This window comes from Pelophylax lessonae, assembly GCF_965119305.1.
Source record: "Pelophylax lessonae genome assembly, chromosome: 5".
Classification (NCBI taxonomy): Eukaryota; Metazoa; Chordata; class Amphibia; order Anura; family Ranidae; genus Pelophylax; species Pelophylax lessonae.
In genome coordinates this window covers 148,977,796-148,996,966 of record NC_138772.1, presented here as the reverse complement: position 1 = coordinate 148,996,966, position 19,171 = coordinate 148,977,796, and the positions used below count along the sequence as shown (strand labels likewise).

At 38.5% G+C, this 19,171-nt stretch overlaps 1 protein-coding gene across 2 annotated transcripts in view; it reads left to right on the top strand.

The window, feature by feature from the left end:
* ZNF385D (zinc finger protein 385D) overlaps window positions 1–17,547 on the top strand; it is a 473,768-nt gene extending 456,221 nt beyond the window's left edge. For both annotated transcript variants that reach the window (XM_082259105.1, XM_082259106.1), the window contains 2 exons: window positions 7,393–7,494; window positions 16,862–17,547. In XM_082259105.1, coding sequence (XP_082115231.1) covers window positions 7,393–7,494; window positions 16,862–17,095 — 336 coding nt within the window. In that variant the 3' untranslated portion in view covers window positions 17,096–17,547. The remainder of the gene's footprint in view (window positions 1–7,392; window positions 7,495–16,861) is intronic.
* The last annotated feature ends 1,624 nt before the right edge of the window (window positions 17,548–19,171 follow it).

Sequence of the window (19,171 nt, the reverse complement as noted above, 5' to 3'; positions counted from 1 at the left end):
TGGCACTGTGTTCCGTAGGAACACAGCTGTCACCGGCAGTAGTAAACAGTCACTGACAGTGACTGTTTACTATGTGATCGGCTGTGAATCCATTCACAGCCGATCACAAAATGTAAACAAAGAGCAGTAACTCACTGTTACTAGCTCTTCTCTCCTCACACAGTTTTCAGTATGAGGGGAGAAGAGCTAGAAATAGTGAGTTACTGCTCTGTACACCTTTCACAAAGTAAAAATCACACTAATAAAGGTCCCCACACAGTCCTCAGCCCCCCCCCCCAATGTCACCTGTCACCCAACAGTCACCTCATCAGTGCCCAGAAATTGACACCCATAACGTTCACATGTGAGCGTAGCGATCGCAGGCAGAATCACTGCGATTCTGCCCGCAATCCGGAAATCATTGCAAATCGCGGGACGCCTGTGCGTTGCCCCTGATTTGCAATAGCACCCCAAACGCTGTGCGATGTTGCGGCCATTTCCGCCTGCCGAATCGCGGTAACATCGCGCAAACATCGCATGACGCCCAAAAAAGGTACAAGAGTTTCTTTGGAGCGTCATGCGCTGTTTGCGCGATGTTACCGCGATTCGGCAGGTGGAAATCGCAGCAACATCGCACAGCATTTGGGGTGCTATTGCAAATCACGGGCAACGCACAGGCGTCCAGCGATTTGCAATGATTTCTGGATCACGGGCAGAATCGCAGTGATTCTGCCCGTGATCGCTACACTCACATGTGAACATAGCCTAAAGTTCACCGGTCACCAGAGACTGCCATCAGTACCGCCGTGCACCATCGCCCGTCACCTGTCACCCATCAGTGACCATCGCCCGTCACCTGTCACCCCATCAATCATCGTCACCTGTCACCCCATCAGTCATCGTCACCTGTCACCCCATCAGTCATCGTCACTTGACACCCCATCAGTGATCGTCACTTGTCACCCCATCAATCATCGTCACATGTCACTGCGTCAGGGATTGTCATCTGTCACCTCATCAATCATCGTCACCTGTCACCCCATCAGTCATCGTCACCTGTCACCCCATCAGTCATTGTCACCTGTCACCCCATCAGTCATCGTCACCTGTCACCCCATCAGTCATCGTCACCTGTCACCCCGTCAGTCATCGTCACCTGTTTGCCATATACATGCAATCACTTACTGACCGCCTAACGACTATATGCGTCGGCCATTAAAAGCTAAATACTGGGGTTATGGCAGCAGATAGCCCCCATAACCCCGGTATTTTTTGAAACGGTGGGAGGGCGGCTTTCAGATAAGGGTGGTCCCAGTGGCGGATTCGCCGCGGAATTACCCTTACGGTGCAGGGGAAGAGGTGCCCCCCCCCCTCCTGCCACGTCCCAGACGTTTTCCCAGCTTACCGGACCCGCCGGCAGCGGGGAAAACTATCCGGTCCCGGATCCTCAGAGACAGGAAGTCGAGTGAGGGCAAAATGGCCCTCATTCAACTCTATGGTCTTGGAGGACTGGAGCTACGTCAAAAGACGTTGCCTAGCAACCGGTTTAAAGGGCCGCTTTTTTTTTTTTGCTTTTTTTTTTTTCCTCTTTCAACAATTTTTTTTTTTTTTTTCTTTTTTAGTGTAGTTGTGAGGTGTGAGGTCTTTTTGACCCCAGATCTCACAATAAAGAGGACCTGTCATGCCTATTTCTATTACAAGGGATGTTTACATTCCTTGTAATAGGAATAAAAATGATCAAAACATTTTTTTTTTAAACTGTGTAAAAAATAAAAAAATAATAAATAAAATAAATAGGAAAAAAAAAAAAAAATTAAAGTGCCCTGTCCCCGTTAGCTCGCGCGCAGAAGCAAACGCATACGCAAGTCCCGCCCACATATGTAAACGGTGTTCAAACCATACATGTGAGGTATCGCCGCGATCGTTAGAGCGAGTGCAATAATTTGAGCCCTAGACCTCCTCTGTAACTCTAAGCTAGTAACCTACAGAAATTTTTAAAATGTTGCCTATGGGGATTTTTAAGTACCAATGTTTGGCACCATTCTGTGAGCATGCGCAATTTTGAAGCATGACATGTTGGGTATCTAATTACTCGGCGTAACATTATCTTTCACATTATGGAAAAAAAGTGGGCTAAATTTACTGTTTTCTTATTTTTTAGTTCAAAAAAGTGAATTTTTTTCAAAAAAATCGCATTTGGAAGACTGCTGCGCAAATATGGTGTGATAAAAAATATTGCAACGATCTCCATTTTATTCTCTAGGGTCTCTGCTAAAAAAAAATATATAATGTTTGGGGGTTCAAAGTAGTTTTCTAGCAAAAAAAATGATTTTAGCTTGTAAACACCAAGTGTCAAAAATAGGCCCAGTCTTAAAGTGGATAAATGGACAACTTTGTGTAAAGCGCTACTTGGATGTGAGGCCTATGTATGTGGCCAGGCTGTGAAAAAGTGTTACACATGTGGTATCGCCATACTCAGGAGGAATAGCAGAATGTATTTTGGGGTGCAAGTTTTGCTATGTACATGCGATGTGTTAGAAATATTGCATAAATGGACAGCTTTGTGTAAAAAAAATGTGTTTTCATTTTCTTTCCACATTTTCCAAAAACTTGTGGAAAAAAATGACATATTCAAAAGACTCATTATGCCTCAAAAATTATACGTTGGGCTGTTTGCTTTCCAAAATTGGGTCATTTTATGGGGGTTTCCATTGTCCTGGTGCTCCAGGGCCTTCAAAAGTGCGATAGGTTGTCAGGAAATGATATGTGTAATTTGTGCTCCTAGAATGCCGGACGCTGCTACTTGGATGTTAGGCCTCTGTATGTGGCCAGGCTGTGAAAAAGTCTCACACATGTGGTATCGCCATACTCAGGAGGAGTAGTAGAATGTGTTTTGGGGTGTAGTTGTAAGTATACATGTGCTGTGTGAGAGAAATAACCTGTTAATACGGCAATTTGTAAAAAAAAAAAAATAAAAAAATAAAAATCTTCATTTTGCAAAGCATTGTGGGAAAAAAATACAACTTCAAAAAACTCACCATGCCCCTTATTAAATACCTTGAAATGTCTACTTTCCACAAAGGGGTCATTTGGGGGGTATTTGTACTTTCCTGATTTTTTAGTGTCTCAAGAAATGAGATAGGCCTTCAGTACATCAGGTGTGAGCAAGTGTGATCAATTTTCAATGATTCGCACCATAGCTTGTGGACTCTATAACTTTCACAAAGACCAAATAATATACACTTATTTGTTTTTTTTTTTTACCAAAGATAAGTAGCAGTATAAATTTTGGCCAAAATTTGTGAAGAAAAATGACTAATTTGCAAAATTTTATGACAGAAACAAAGAAAAATGCGTTTTTTCACGATATTTTCAGTCTTTTTTTATTTATAGCACAAAAAATAAAAAACCCAGTATTGATCAAATACCATCAAAAGAAAGCTCTATTTGTGTGAAAAAAAGGACACAATTTTTGTATGGGTACAGTGTTGCATGACTGAGTAATTCTCAGTCAAAGTGTGAGAGCGCTGAAAGCTGAAAATCGGTCTGGGCAGGAAGGGGGTGAAAGTGCACTGTAGGCAAGTGGTTAAGCAACTATTCAGCATCCAGAAGATATTTTTGCCATCGTGTTTTAATTAACATTTAAATATATTCTATAAAAGTATGCATAGTGTGCAACAGATCAGGAATAAGAAAATAACCAACCTAAAATTGTGGATTGGTTATCACAGTCAAAAATTAGGAAATAATCAGTATTACAAAAACTTGGTTTGACATAAAATAATGACTGAGTAATGAATTTGGAAAGATACAAATATAGAAAATTGGATGGGGTTTTTATGATTTGAAAAAATTATAATGTGAAGGTCAAACAAAATACTTTATTTTTGGTTTGACTAGAGTGGTGTCATATTTTTATTGCTGTGTGTCCCAAAACTTCTGCTGCCCTCTATTTCTCATATGGGAGACAAAGGAAACCCGGCCCACTCATTGCAACTCTTTTGTACTCCTATAAGGCAATGCCATGGATTCTCCTTCTTTCTCCCAAACTGCAAAGTTTAATAGGTAACCATGCAAGTTATTATAGCTAAACTGGTTCATTTCACAAAGGTTTCACATGAAATTTAAAACTATCGTTTTATGTAATCTATGATGTTAATACAGGAGAGCAGTCTATTGGTCAGCTTTGCGTCAATTTGTTAATCTAAAGTGCAGTTCTTCTCAGGGGAATAGCAGTTCTAAATCAATGTCACCTCTAAATTACTATTTATTGTATAGCTACAAGATTTTAAATAGAGAAAGGCAATGTGTTTTAGTCCCTGCACAATTACCTTTTGGAAAGGTCCAGTGTAAATAACGTAATCCAATTCAGGTCCCCTTGTGTTTCTTTTGTAATTTGACCTAGAGAGAGATGTTCTGTAAAGCAATTTATTTAACATGGAATAAAAGTTGTGGGTCCAATCTTTTTAATCTCAAAGGTTTGGTGTTAGGCCTGAAACCCTACAGCTGTATTTATAATTACTTTATTTACTTATGTACACCCAGTGCTAAACAGTTATAATCATACCTGGACAATTATTGAACCCATACTTTTTATTAGCAATTACATTTATTCTACTATTAACCCAAATCTACATTTTATCTACTGCATTGATAGATAGGTATACTTGAATTGTATGAACCATGCTTTTTTAAATGAATAGATACATTTATCTTTATGGAATTCAGTCTGCAACTTTGCTATACATGTTAGCACATCTCAAGCACGTTTATGCTTTTTTCACTGTTCTGTTTGAATATTCCTTTAAAACACTGCAGTCAAGTGATGGAGTATCTACGTATTTGAATAATTTGGGTAGCCTGGATAGTTGATGATGAGTTGGATGACGTATGCAAACGAATGCAGCCACACCAATGGATTTACATCCAAAACTACTTTATCTCTTAGGATAACTAGATAGTGAGATCTTACATGTAGTGATTTTGGGCTAGAGATATTAACATCTGGAAAAATACTGTAGTCCTATCATAAATACAAAAATGAATCAAGTAATATTTTATGTATACTAATTGTTCACTCACCAGGAATTAGGAAAAAGTAGTGATGAATTTTTTTGTTTAGGGCTTCATGTATACTTGAACTACTTTGACCGCCAGCCGCAGGAAAATGCAAAATGCGGCAAATTCATGCCAAATTTTATAGCTATTTTGCTGCGATTTTGCGCGTTTTGTGACCAGTGATCAAAACATTCCTATCCTGAATGCGATTCTTCCACCTTCAGGAGAGGGAGATTAGGGTAACCACAGCAGCTCCTAAATGATCCTAAAAGCCTATGTGTACATGGACACATAGGCTTTTATAGAGTTGAGTTTAAGAGCTTTGGCAAAAAAAACTTACGTTTAGGAGCTGCTAGTGTACATGAAACCTTAGAACACTTGAATATATCCTTATAACATATTCAGTTAAAAGCATAGCCCATGGTATTTTTTACAGGTGTAGATTTTTCGAATTAGGTTACTCAATACTCTTGCAAGGTGGCCATAAACACCTTACCGTGTGTTGAATGAGTGCATTGCCCACAACTGTAATATAGCCATTCAGAAAGAATGGCACCTCTAAGCAACCATTGCCATGCATTGCATGGTATCTTCTACTGCGTGGTCCGACAATATAGCATCATTGATTGATATCTGCTGGATTTAAGCTTTAAAGCGGAGTTCCGGGCACAGAATCGTTTTTGTATAATTCACTGCATGGTCTTCCTTACCCTTTGCTGAGCCTGAATTGGATATTCCCGTTTTTTTTTTTTTTTTCCCCTTACCTGTTTAGAGAGCATTATATACTCACCTTTCCATCGACTTCCTCCCTCCAGAGCCGCGGCTCTCCCCGTCACTTCCGGTCCCGCAATTGGTCCTGGGAGCTCTTACTCGGCGCTCCCAAGATGCACTGTGCAGTGACGTAGGCGGCCGGCCGCTCTTATCGCGCGATTTCCTCTAACATTGCCGGACGGAAACCAGTACTATGCCGATCGCATAGTACTGGGCATGCGCAAGATTTTGCGCTCGACTCACAGGCCTACGCCCACTCGAATGAGGAAGAAGGGAAGACCTTTCCCCACAACGGACTCGGCGATCCACAAGAAAGATGGCGGCTCTCGTCCAAAATTTTATAAAGTAAGATTTCATACTTGCAAAAAGATTATTCCAGTCTAAGAAACAGGATTAGCGAATATATAGTGGTGTAAGGGTCACTGTTTGGGGGACATTAAAATAAAAAAAACGATTCTGTGCCCGGAACTCCGCTTTAACAATTAGAGCAGTGTTTTATTGAGCAAATTCTTATTTTCCTTGAAATATATCTTGTTATTGTAGAAATGTGTTATAATTAATTTACCATAAAGCAATTGGTTCTAAAATGTCTTTTTACATATCTAAGTGTTATGATTTAAACTTTAGACATTGATTTTAGTCAAGTGATCACTAGGTCTCCTTTTGATGACATTTCCATGTAAATGATTATTTTGTGCAGTAAAGTGATGCATGACTGTACTGTAAGTGACAATTAAACGTTACTGCTGATCTATTGCAGTGATACTGGGGTTTTGCAGTTTTTCTGTTGGAGATTTTTCTTGGTCTTCCTGATTTTGTTTCGCCTTCAACATTTACTTTTAACTCCTTTATATCCCAGTGATTTTACAGGAATTAAAATTAGGAGAAATATTTAATATCCTTACAAAGCTTTGTATTATTATTGTTATTATTATACAGGATTTATATAGCGCCAACAGCTTGTGCAGCGCTTTACAATGTGAGGGAAGACAATACAGTTACAATACAATTCAAAACAGGAGGAACTAGAGGGCCCTGCTCGTTAGAGCTTACAATCTAGAAAAGAATCAGTTGTTTTATTTTCATGTCCAAATCCATGGCTGCTAACTGCGAGAACAACACCTTGACAAATTCAAAGGGTCACAAATGTGTTTTCGCCCTCACTTGGAATAGGCCCTTGGAAATCAAATAAATTCTGGTACCTTACAAAAAATAAAAACCCCTGTGGATTACTCAGGAGGGTGTTCAAACTTTTAAAGGTTCCTTATTTATGTTTTTTTTTTTTTGTTTTCAGTCTGTTATATTCAGCACACATTAATTGTTAATTTGCAGAAACATGTCATGCTTCTGTATCACATTATTTTCACTGAGAAAATTGATGCTGTAATTTGACTAGGTTGATCAAAATATTGCATGTTATTGTATGTATAGAGACAAACAGATCAATATGTTCCTTTGCAGGTGAATGAACAATAACAATTTTGAATGAGCTATTGATTGTGACCAGTAGTTACTTTTTTTTATAAAGGATCTAATAATATTTTTTTTACATCTCTTGGTTATTACTATTCTGATATTTTGCAGCACATAAGTAGTCGGAGGCACAAAGACAGAGCAGCTGGGAAGCCGCCAAAACCTAAATATAGTCCTTACAATAAAGTACAGAAGACGCCCACTCCAGCTGTGGTAAGTTGAATTCATATAATGCATACAATTTAGAAAATGAACGTTTTTGTTTTAAATTCTTACATAACACATGTAATGTTATTTTAAATCTGAAGGAAACCAATATTGAAAAAATAAAGGTGCTGCCATGTGTTGACTCCCTTCAACAAATATGGCTGCAGGCTGGTTACTTCTGCCTTTAATACATGAGTCCCAAACCCATGCTACCAATTATTTTTGAACACACTCCAAATTCCTTATTGCATGTTTGTTTATGGTAAGTGACTCAGAAATTACTGACATCAAAATGTCAACGTAACAGCCACAGAGCTGGCTTTTTTTTTTTTTTAGATAGAGGGGTTGGCAAAGACTACCACTATAATGTATGTCTTTAATGCCAGTTTTCTTTTAAAGGATATGTATAGGCTTGGCTCAAATTTACCTCCAACAACCACCCCTTCCTAATCTAGATCATGTCCCAGAATGTTTTTGTTGTCTGTTGTCTTTGTTGTCTTTTTGTCATCATCACAAGGCTTCTAAAATTCCTGTAGGGGTAGGTTCTGGAGGAACAGTTCCCACTGACATAGTCAGACCACCAAAATTAAACCTCCCAAAACCTATTTTCCTGCATACACTGGCTGTGAAGGCTCCTGGGAGTCATGGAAGTAGAATTATTTTGATGGTAATGAAATCAATGTATGTATGCGGAGAGCAATGGCAACAGGTGGGGTTCTGTAGTTTAGCAGGAACTAGCAAACGTGTGTCCATGTGAGCAGTAGAGGAATGTTAAGTATATGGCAACAGGCAGTAAGTGATGGATAGGAGTGTGGATAACATGATGGAAGGATATGTGCAGAAGAGAAGTGTGGAGCATTAGACAACAGGCAGTACTTGCAGCATAGGAGTGTGGAGCCTACTGTATAATGGTGGGCAATATATGCAGCAGAGGAGTGGAAGAGGTTATGGCAATGAGCAGTATGTGCAGGAGAGGAGTGTTGGAGAATTTCATGGTGGGCTGTATGTGAAGGAGAGGGATGTACTGTGCGCAGGCAGGGTGGTATCTGTTGTATGATAGGTGGGAAGAAAGGCTTGCACTTCTAAGTGAAAGATGAGGACACAGTGCAGTAATGGGAAAACTGACCTTAGGATGGGGATTTGCTGAAAGAACACTAAGTGAGAGGGGGAAAGGCATGGCAGGAACTCTGCTGGTGGCAATTGTGGGGGGGTTGCTGAGGGGTAAAAACATGTGCTGGAGGGCTGATTTGAGGGGCAAGGTTATTGATCCTTCAAAGATCTGATGTGGGAGAGATGCTGAGGAGCCAGAAAGAGCACAGACGTGCATGGGAGGAACAAAGCTTAACACTTCAGGCTCTGTTGCATGTCCATCCCAGTGTTGCTGCTCCCAGTCTCCCTGCTGCACCAATTCTAGGCTCCCCCTCCTCTGGCTTTGGGACCTAGGCAGTGGGGAGCCTCAGCGCTTCAGCGCTGGGGTGGGCATGCAAGGAAGCCAGGAGTTGATTTTGCTATTTAAGTGTCCATAGCTGAGTCATTAGGACAGTTGTGAAGAGGATCAGGTTGTTTGAGATTGACTCTCTGGCAGAGGAAGAGACCGGGTCCACTCTGCATGTGCTTACTGCTACTCAGGACTAGCAAGATAATGTGAATCTTCTTGCTGTGCAGCTTGAAGACTGAAGATAAAGGCACCATGTTACATGGGCTTCTTTTTCTTCCCCCCCCCCCCCCCCCAATAGTAAAACAGAAATAGGACTCTTATTATCAGGGATAAAACATGGGGAATGTTTATGAATTGAGCATATGTACATATTTTTTTTGTCTAGGCATACACTCTTATTCTAGTAAAAGTCAGCTTTTGCAAACTCTTTAAAACTGTATTTCTAATCTTTAGGCCTGATTGCAAGTAATTAGGGATAACCTAAACATTAACTGTAGATAACGTATTTTTATTATGCCATGAATGCAATTAGGGTAATTATATTGGATTTTATAGTACATACAGTGGGTACGGAAAGTATTCAGACCCCCTTAAATTTTTCACTCTTTGTTATATTGCAGCCATTTGCTAAAATTATTTAAGTTCATTCTTCTTCCTCATGAATGTACACATAGCACCCCATACTGACAGAAAAACACAGAATTGTTGACATTGTTGCAGATTTATTAAAAAAGAAAAACTGAAATATCACATGGTTCTAAGTATTCAGACCCTTTGCTCAGTATTTAGTAGAAGCCCCCTTTTGATCTAATACAGCCAGGAGTCTTTTTAAGAAAGATGCAACAAGTCTTTCACACCTGGATTTGGGGATCCTCTGCCATTCCTCCTTGCAGATCCTCTCCAGTTCTGTCAGGTTGGATGGTAAACGTTGGTGGACAGCCATTTTTAGGTCTCTCCAGAGATGCTCAATTGGGTTTAAGTCAGGGCTCTGGCTGGGCCATTCAAGAACAGTCACGGAGTTGTTGTGAAGCCACTCCTTCGTTATTTTAGCTGTGTGCTTAGGGTCATTGTCTTGTTGGAAGGTAAACCTTCGGCCCAGTTTGAGGTCCAGAGCACTCTGGAGAAGGTTTTTGTCCAGGATATCCCTGTACTTGGCCGCATTCATCTTTCCCTCGATTGCAACCAGTCGTCCTGTCCCTGCAGCTGAAAAACACCCCCACAGCATGATGCTGCCACCACCATGCTTCACTGTTGGGACTGTATTGGACAGGTGATGAGCAGTGCCTGGTTTTCTCCACACATACCGCTTAGAATTAAGGCCAAAAAGTTCTATTTTGGTCTTATCAGACCAGAGAATCTTATTTCTCACCATCTTGGAGTCCTTCAGGTGTTTTTTAGCAAACTCCATGCGGGCTTTCATGTGTCTTACATTGAGGAGAGGCTTCCGTCGGGCCACTCTGCCATAAAGCCCCGACTGGTGGAGGGCTGCAGTGATGGTTGACTTTCTACAACTTTCTCCCATCTCCTGACTGCATCTCTGGAGCTCAGCCACAGTGATCTTTGGGTTCTTCTTTACCTCTCTCACCAAGGCTCTTCTCCCCCGATAGCTCAGTTTGGCCGGATGGCCAGCTCTAGGAAGGGTTCTGGTCGTCCCAAACGTCTTCCATTTGAGGATTATGGAGGCCACTGTGCTCTTAGGAACCTTAAGTGCAGCAGATATCTTTTTCTAACCATGGCCAGATCTGTGCCTTGCCACAATTCTGTCTCTGAGCTCTTCAGGCAGTTCCTTTTGACCTCATGATTCTCATTTGCTCTGACATGCATTGTGATCTGGAAGGTCTTATATAGACAGGTGTGTGGCTTTCCTATTCAAGTCCAATCAGTATAATCAAACACAGCTGGACTCAAATGAAGGTGTAGAACCATCTCAAGGATGATCAGAAGAAATGGAAAGCACCTGAGTTAAATATATGAGTGTCACAGCAAAGGTCTGAATACTTAGGGCCATGTGATATTTCAGTTTTTCTTTTTTAATAAATCTGCAACAATGTCAACAATTCTGTGTTTTTCTGTCAGTATGGGGTGCTATGTGTACATTCATGAGGAAGAAGAATGAACTTAAATGATTTTAGCAAATGGCTGCAATATAACAAAGAGTGAAAAATTTAAGGGGGTCTGAATACTTTCCGTACCCACTGTATGAAGCAAGGCTAAAATTCAGTCCTAGCTGGGAAATTCCAGTAGACAATATGTTTTTTCCTTATTCGGTATCTGATCAAGTCCTAAACAAAATATGCTCCAACCACAGTTTACCACTCCATTCAGGTTCAAACATCTGCCAGTTCACTGATTTTTTTCCTGAGATGATAATATATTAGGTTTTTCATTTTTAATTAAATGTTACTTTTGAATGGTCTTTTTTTTTTTTTTTTTTTAGGAAAAAATGTTCCCCTACCAAAGCATTAGCATTTAAAGTGGCAATTGTTGTGCTCTGTATATATAGATAATAGGAAAACAAAAAAGGTCCTGCAACAATGAAGATAAAGCCCCCAAGAGATGCTAGTGTAGCCAGGAGTGTGTTTAAATACCACAGCTGTTGCCAACATACGCCTTCGATTTGTGACAGTAAAAGGGTTAGACCCACCTTGTAAGTTTAAATGTGATTGGTGATACAGGAAGCAAAGAGTACACTTCTACTGCCTCCTGCTGTCCTTGTCTGGTAGTCTATAAATCCATTGCAGAGAACCCAGATTAAAGCTGAACTCCAAGCAAACACAGCTAAAATACATATATGGCAGCTGTTTTACCTGTCAAAGGATTTGTGATTTTGTCAAGCCAGTCTTGAGATTTACACAGTGCTAGCTGATAGTAGTGGCAAGATGATTACCTAACTTTTCTAAGGTTCAGTTAGACAATACCATTAGGTCACTTCTTTTTCTCCAACATGTTGATTGGACAGAGAAGAAGCAGCAGCATACTAAAGAGCTCTCACTTATACAAAAAATATATTGTCAAAAATATAGGGCGTCTGCCTTTACACGCACATTAACTTTAATGGCATCGCAGTCTTAGTCCGTAGGGTTCAATATGTGCGTGTAAAGGCCTACCCTTTGCAGCTTTAGCTGGGAAGGCTGTCCACAAGGATTGTGTCTATGGGAATGTTTGACCTTTCAACCAGAAGCACATTTGTGATGTCAGGCACTAATGTTGGAAGAGAAGACCTGGCTCGCCTTCTCCGCTCTAATTAATCCCAAATGTGTTCTTGCTTTGTGCACTGCTCCAAATCATTAAGTAAAAGGGGGGGGGGGGTTATGGTGTGGGGTTGTTTTTCAGGGGTTGGGCTTGGCCCCTTAGTTACAGTGAAGGGAATTCTTAAGTCGCCGGCAGTTCAAGACATTTTGGACAAAATCATGCTCCCAACTTTGTGGGAAGAGTTTGGGGATGGCCCCTTTCCTGTTCCAACATGACTGCACACCAGTGCACAAATCAAGGTCCATAAAGACATAGATGAGCAAATTTAGGGTGGAGGAACTTAACTGTCCTGACCTTAACCTGATAGAACACCTTTGGGATAAATTAGAACAGAGACTGCAAACCAGGCCTTCTCATCCTAAATCAGTGCCTGACCTCACAAATGCGCGGAATGCGAAGAATGGTCAAACATTCTTATAGACACACTGCTAAACCTTGTGGACAGCCTTCCCAGAAGAGCTGAAGCTGTTGGAGCTGCAAAGGATGGGTCAACTCAACATTAAACCCTACGGACTAAAGCCCCGTACACACAATCAGATTATCGAACGATCTGTCATCCATTTTTTGTGGCATGTTAGTCTGATGTGGAAAGTGAAGAGGTTATTTTCATACGAATTTTCCCGTATGACAGAATTCTACTTCAGAAGTGATGTCATGTGCTGGATTGTTTTGTATGTGTTCTTTCGTCTCTGAGCATGCCTAGTCGAAATCTGTACTAATGAGACGAAAATCGGATGTTGTTTTGACGGACGACAAAAATTATATAGCCTGCACATCAGGATTTTGTCAGCCGAAAGTCGGCTGTCGAAAGCACCATACTAACAATCCGAAAATCGACAGATCGGTCGTCGGATGAATTTTCCCTACAGATTTTCTTATCGTGTGTATGGGCCTTAAGACTGGGATGCCATTAAAGTTCATGTGCGTGTACAGGCAGACTTCCCATTACTTTAGACAATATAGTGTTTGTTTACGTAATCATAAGCCAAATGAATTTCTATCCAATCATCTATTTATAATGTTTATACATGTTGATAGATATTATATATCTGTTGTATGCATGGGTTTTATACTATATTAGTTCAAGTGTGTGCTATTAATTTAACCATACTTCTGATTATATTATAACATAAGTTACTTATATTTTCATCTTATTTCAAAATAACATTTAGTAAACAGCACTTAAACTTTTTATAATTGCTTGTAGGCTTGTTTTTCTCTCCAAATTAGTGAATCCTTTGATAAAAATTATTATCTTAAAAGAACATCTTTTGAACATTTTCAATCATCAAATGAAAGTATCTACAGCTATTAGAACATGCTGCATACAAGAATGGATTTTTGTCCTCCAGGGTGTTTCACTGTAAAATTGAGATAAGCACTCTGTAAAAGCATTTCTCTTATCTGAATATAGCATATCTTGTGAGAGAAAATAAAACAAGAAAACTTGTATGTTTAATATGGCTTTAATTTTTTACTAGCTTGCAATCTACGTCTTATGCTAATTTAATAATCTAGATATATTTAATATTTTACATAAGTATTTAGCTGTGCTGCTTTAAAAGCAAGGGAATACCCTAGCCAGTTTGCTTTCTAATTGCACAAATCTGCATGTAGTCATTCTTCTACAATATAGTTGCTTTTATATCTACATTGTTCATTAATATTTAAAAACAGAAATAATGCTTCAAAGGCACCTTTGTGCTCTGAACAGAGAGCTGAGTTACTATCACTGGAAGTGTAATATTGATCTGTAGCATCTAAGCCCATATAATTGGAAGACATTTAAAGCCTGGTTCACACTAGTGGGATGTGATTTTGATCCGATTTCAGGTGCAATGATATAGTGCGACTTCTTTGCAGCTTTGATGCAATTTCATGGATGTACGTTTTTGTACTACTTCATCTACTACTTATTTGCAGAAACAAGGGGGGAGGGAGTAAAAAAATAAAATAAATAAGGGGTACATAGGGCAATCGGCATGTGATGTAACATAAGGTAAGTAAAGTAATGTATGAGAAAGTCCATAACATAGTAATAATATTGTACAAAACTATTTTTTACTCCCTCCCCCCTTGTTTCTGCATGATCAGGGATGGAGGCATTTAGCCATAGTTGGGCAATGCCTCATATAAAGTCCCAAACTTTTTGTTTTTGTTTTTGATACTACTTATTTGCCTCAGAGGAGAGTTCAAGTTTAAAAAAACAAAACAAAAAAAAAAACATGAAATTGCTTGCCAAATCACATTGCAATTGGATTTACATGCAATTTCTGCGCATTTCCATTAAAGTATACGGGGACAAAATCCCGCTGGATTTGCACCGATAAAGTAAAGGACATTTTCCAAAAATTCTCCATGCTCAATCACATTGATCTGAATGGCCACCATTGAAAACAATGTGACTTCCATTGTTATGCAATTCTGTATGATGACTCAAGTCACATCTGAAATCACACAAGTGTGACTCAGGATGGGTTTAAATGTAAATAAAAAAATGGGGATATTGCTGTGCTCAAATTAACACTAAACCAATTCAATATAAAATGAGTCAATAGACTAGATATAGCAGCCAACACCTGACCTAGAATTAGAAATACCAGATCTGAAAAACAACATGTAATGGATATGGTGTAGCGCTTATAATAATTAAATGAACTCCACAGTCCACACAAGTGTTCAGATAGAACAAATGAAATAAACAAACAAAGTCCTTCCAAAAGGGTGCTCCGAAAGAAAAATTGCCAACCACTCCAAGCTCCAAAAGCCCCGTGTGCAGGAACCGCCACCAAAAGATAAGAATGGCCCCTTACCACAATGCGATGATCCCCACTACAGGGATCGTATCCAGCCTGTATGTAAGATCCAATGCTTATATAGACAGAAAGATGGCTCCTAATGTCCCTTCATCGGCTCCAACCGGAACATATGCAAGTGCAAAAAAGAGGGACAACTCCCATAGTGAAGCACAATCATGAACTTTAATAAAATAAATGAACGAAGAGTGGCAACTCACATTTGTATGAGAACAAATCAGCGTGTCTCAGAGCATTCCTTGGGACTTCGTTTCAAACCCAGAAAATGGCCGCCGCGTCCCCTCATAGGTCACAGCGTGAGGTGCCGCAGGCTCCTCCAGGTTGGCAATTTTTCTTTCGGAGCATCCTTTTGGAAGGACTTTGTTTGTTTATTTCATTTGTTCTATCTGAACACTTGTGTGGACTGTGGAGTTCATTTAATTATTATAAGCGCTACACCATATCCATTACATGTTTAAATGTAAATAGTGGTTTAAGCACAAACCAGCAGCTTACAGATTGCTGTGCAACTCCATATTACCAATAACTAACTACAAACTGTTTTTGAGTACTTGAATTTTTTCAAGTCCTGATGAAGGAGGTGGAGGTACAACCCATGAAATGTGCTGGGTTTGTAAACATTTTATCATTGGAACAAGCTTGTATTCACATATTAGGATGTGATTCTTCTATTTCTAGCTACTCAACTGTAATTAACAGCCAGAGATTCAGGAGGTGACATACATCTCCTGACTAATATATGTTTTTTTCTTTTTTTCCACGATAATGAGCTTTATTGGAGAAATAAAGTTATAAGGCACGTTTCAAACGTAAAGTGAATACAAGCCAACAAATGTTGTAACATAGTCATAAACAATTCAATTAGCTAAGTTTCAAATATAAATGTATAAGAAGTCATGAAGAAACAAATAGAAAATATAAACAGTGAGAATACACATATTCAAACTGAACCGGGGGGGCTAGACCCCCAGTTACTCATTTGTATACCTAAGATGTGGGAGCCCCTATGGTGGGGAATCACATACCTCTCAAGCTATCCACATAAAGTATACAGCTCAAGTGGCATAACCAGAAGAAAGGAAGAGGAAAAAGAAGAAAGAAAGGAGTGATCAGAAAGGGAAAAAAAATACAAATAAAAAGGGGGGAAGGGGGGGGGGAGGTGGGAAAATATATGTTTTTAACCCAGCAGATTTTGTTATCTGTAACCCAGCAACATTTTTTCCAGGAGTTCTTTTTTTAATCATATAGATGGACTAGGAGTGGACCTCACTGGCCAAAAAAGTGTTATGTAACATTGGATTTATATTTGTACTTGAATATTATGATGGGGCAATTCTTAACAACTTATTCCTACCACAACTCAAGGTTATCTTTGAAGCCCTATGGTGTGTTGAAGCTGCCAGAATATGCAGTGTGCTGATTTAAACTGAACTACATTAACTAAATTTATTTTTTGTAAATTTAACTTTTTTTTAATGAATTACAAAAACTATGGGCTCTCATTTCCCTGATTTCTCTGAAAGACATCCGTTTGTCCAAACGGTTTAAAGTGTAGTATCCTATTTAATATCCAGAATGAATATGCAAGCCCCCTGCTATTTTAATACCAGTACATACATGGTACATACATAGTAAAGTAACAGATAAGTGCTGTTTATGATAATAAAATGACCGATGATGGTGATGTTGTTGCTGTTTTAAAATATGATTGATCTATATTAATCAAACATTACCAAATATGACATTTTATTTTTTTTGTAGTAGTTTACATTATTTATATTTATTGTGTAGTTTTCAAATTTTATTATTGTTATTGTGACAATTATACCAGGTTAAATGTTTAATACACTTTCATTTTTTTTTATAGATAAAATTAGCTTTTTCCAAACAGCGTCTAAAGCCATTAGCAACACGGATCCTGCCAAATCCACTTGCAGCAGCTGCCGCTGCTTGCGCCGCCGCTGTGAATTCATCTTTCAGTCTCCGAACTGCACCAGCAGCAGCTCTATTCCAAACTTCAGCACTTCCTCCAGCACTTCTGAGGCCAGCTCCTGGGCCAATACGGACCACCCACACACCTGTTTTGTTTGCTCCTTATTGAACTTGAAGTAGGGATGACTGTACTGCAATAATTTTTTTTTTTCCAAAACTAAATAAAAAAACATATAAAAGAACTATGCATTGTTATTTATAGTTTGAACTCTGAAGTAAGCCAGAACTTTTCACAGCAGAAAATGCTGGAAATAAACATCAAAGGTTGTATTTTCTTAAATGTAAGCATTCCCTAATGTGCAGTTTTCTTGTTAAATTGCTGTAACGTGTGGAAACATATTTCCTGGCCCATGTATTTGCAGCTTTATTAGCATTAAAGGTAAGACGATATTAAATTCCAGGTTGTCAATATGTAATTTAATAGGAAAATCTCGACTTTTGACCAAGAATCCTGGAAATCAAAAATGAATAAACTAAATTCTGGAAACTTCTGAAATGCAGAGACTTTCAAGGACCTGTTCAAAGGAAATTTCCTGATATCACTTTTATTCCTTTCCTAGAGAAACTCAGAGTGCAGCAATGTATCTCTGGTCTTTTTTCTTCTACTGACCAAGTACTTTTTAGAAACACCCAACTTCTTGTATCAAGAATATATAAAAGAAAATGTATCTGTCTTTTCCAAAACAACTAATGTTTTTGGATTCTATGATCTGTCCTGAAAAATAACATTTGGAACCTAGTTGCTTAGTGCAAAACCAGAAACTTTCAGACACCTTTATTCATTTGACAAAATGTCAAAAGCCATAGCATGCATGGGAAGCCAAGTAGCCCTCTCTAGTTTAAGTAGTATTCTCCTTTAGCTTTGAATGACACATTTGACCCCCTGTACCCTAAAAAGTTGAGAGGCGAGGAAATATTTGGTGCCCAATGTCTAAACACTGTGAATGGTATCCAAGTCATGCTCATTTCAAGGCTTGCTGGGTACCCAAACATATTGGATGCTGTAGGTATTTTTACAAGCAGTAGTGCTATAAGTTGTCCTATTTAGAGAAAAAAGGCATTAGCTAAACTTGGTATTTCCAAAAAACATTTTAAATGCTTCTTCAAAAATATTTTAGACTCTATATAAGCAAAATAAAAAATAAAATAAAATGGGAAGGAGATTATGTGTATCTTCATCTAAATATGTTTACTGCTGTATTATGGATTGTTATTTAGTGGATGAAATACAGTATGTAATGTATTATATGTGCCATGTGTGTATGTGTGGACTATTGTCCCAGACTTTTCATGTATGTGATACTGTTCTCTGTATTAACGCACAGATTTATTCCTGCTGCTCAGCCATTATGGTATAGGCTTCTATTAAGTATACTATGGGATTTATAGCTGAACTGTTAAATTAACTTTCCATAGTGGGAGTTAATTTTATTGTTGTAAGATTGTTTTTAATGGGGAAACAGTGCAATGTAAAATTAATTTAGGGAATATGTTTAAATGAAATACATTCTGTGTTTTAAACATAGTTCCTGCTTTTTCACTATACCTATATACTTTTTATTTGCCTTTTGGAGCTATTTTCATGGATTTTACCAAATGTATTCGTTTTTGAAAGAAAACAATATAGCTCATTTTAAATGAAGAAAATACAAATTAAAAAATAATTTATTGTGTTTATCAGATTAAGGAAGATACGTGCCATAAAATGAAATAAATTATTAAATGTGTATTCACAGAAAGTGGATTGGTACTCTCTTACACAACACCTCTACAGTAAGATGGACTTTGTTTTCAAAGCCTAGTATATGCCAAAAACTTGCTGCAAACTGTTGTTTTCTAGTGTATAAGGCCTGGTACATGTCTAGAAAGAACTGAATACATTAACAAATGTGTTTATAAAATAAAACATATTACTATAAAATTGTAACAGATGTGATAAGCTAATGTGGAAAATAATTACCTATGTATACCACTATTACTATTATACATTAGATAGTATATTTTTGAGGTTTGCTTCCAAAATTCAAATACATTTGAAATACATTTTAACTAGAAATAAGGGCAAAAGCAACACATTGTTAATCTGACTTTTATTAGCATTAACACAATTGTGTTTGCTTTTCCCTTCATTTTTATCAACTGTTTATTCTATCAATCAATCTGTTGATTTTCAACTTCCTGTCAT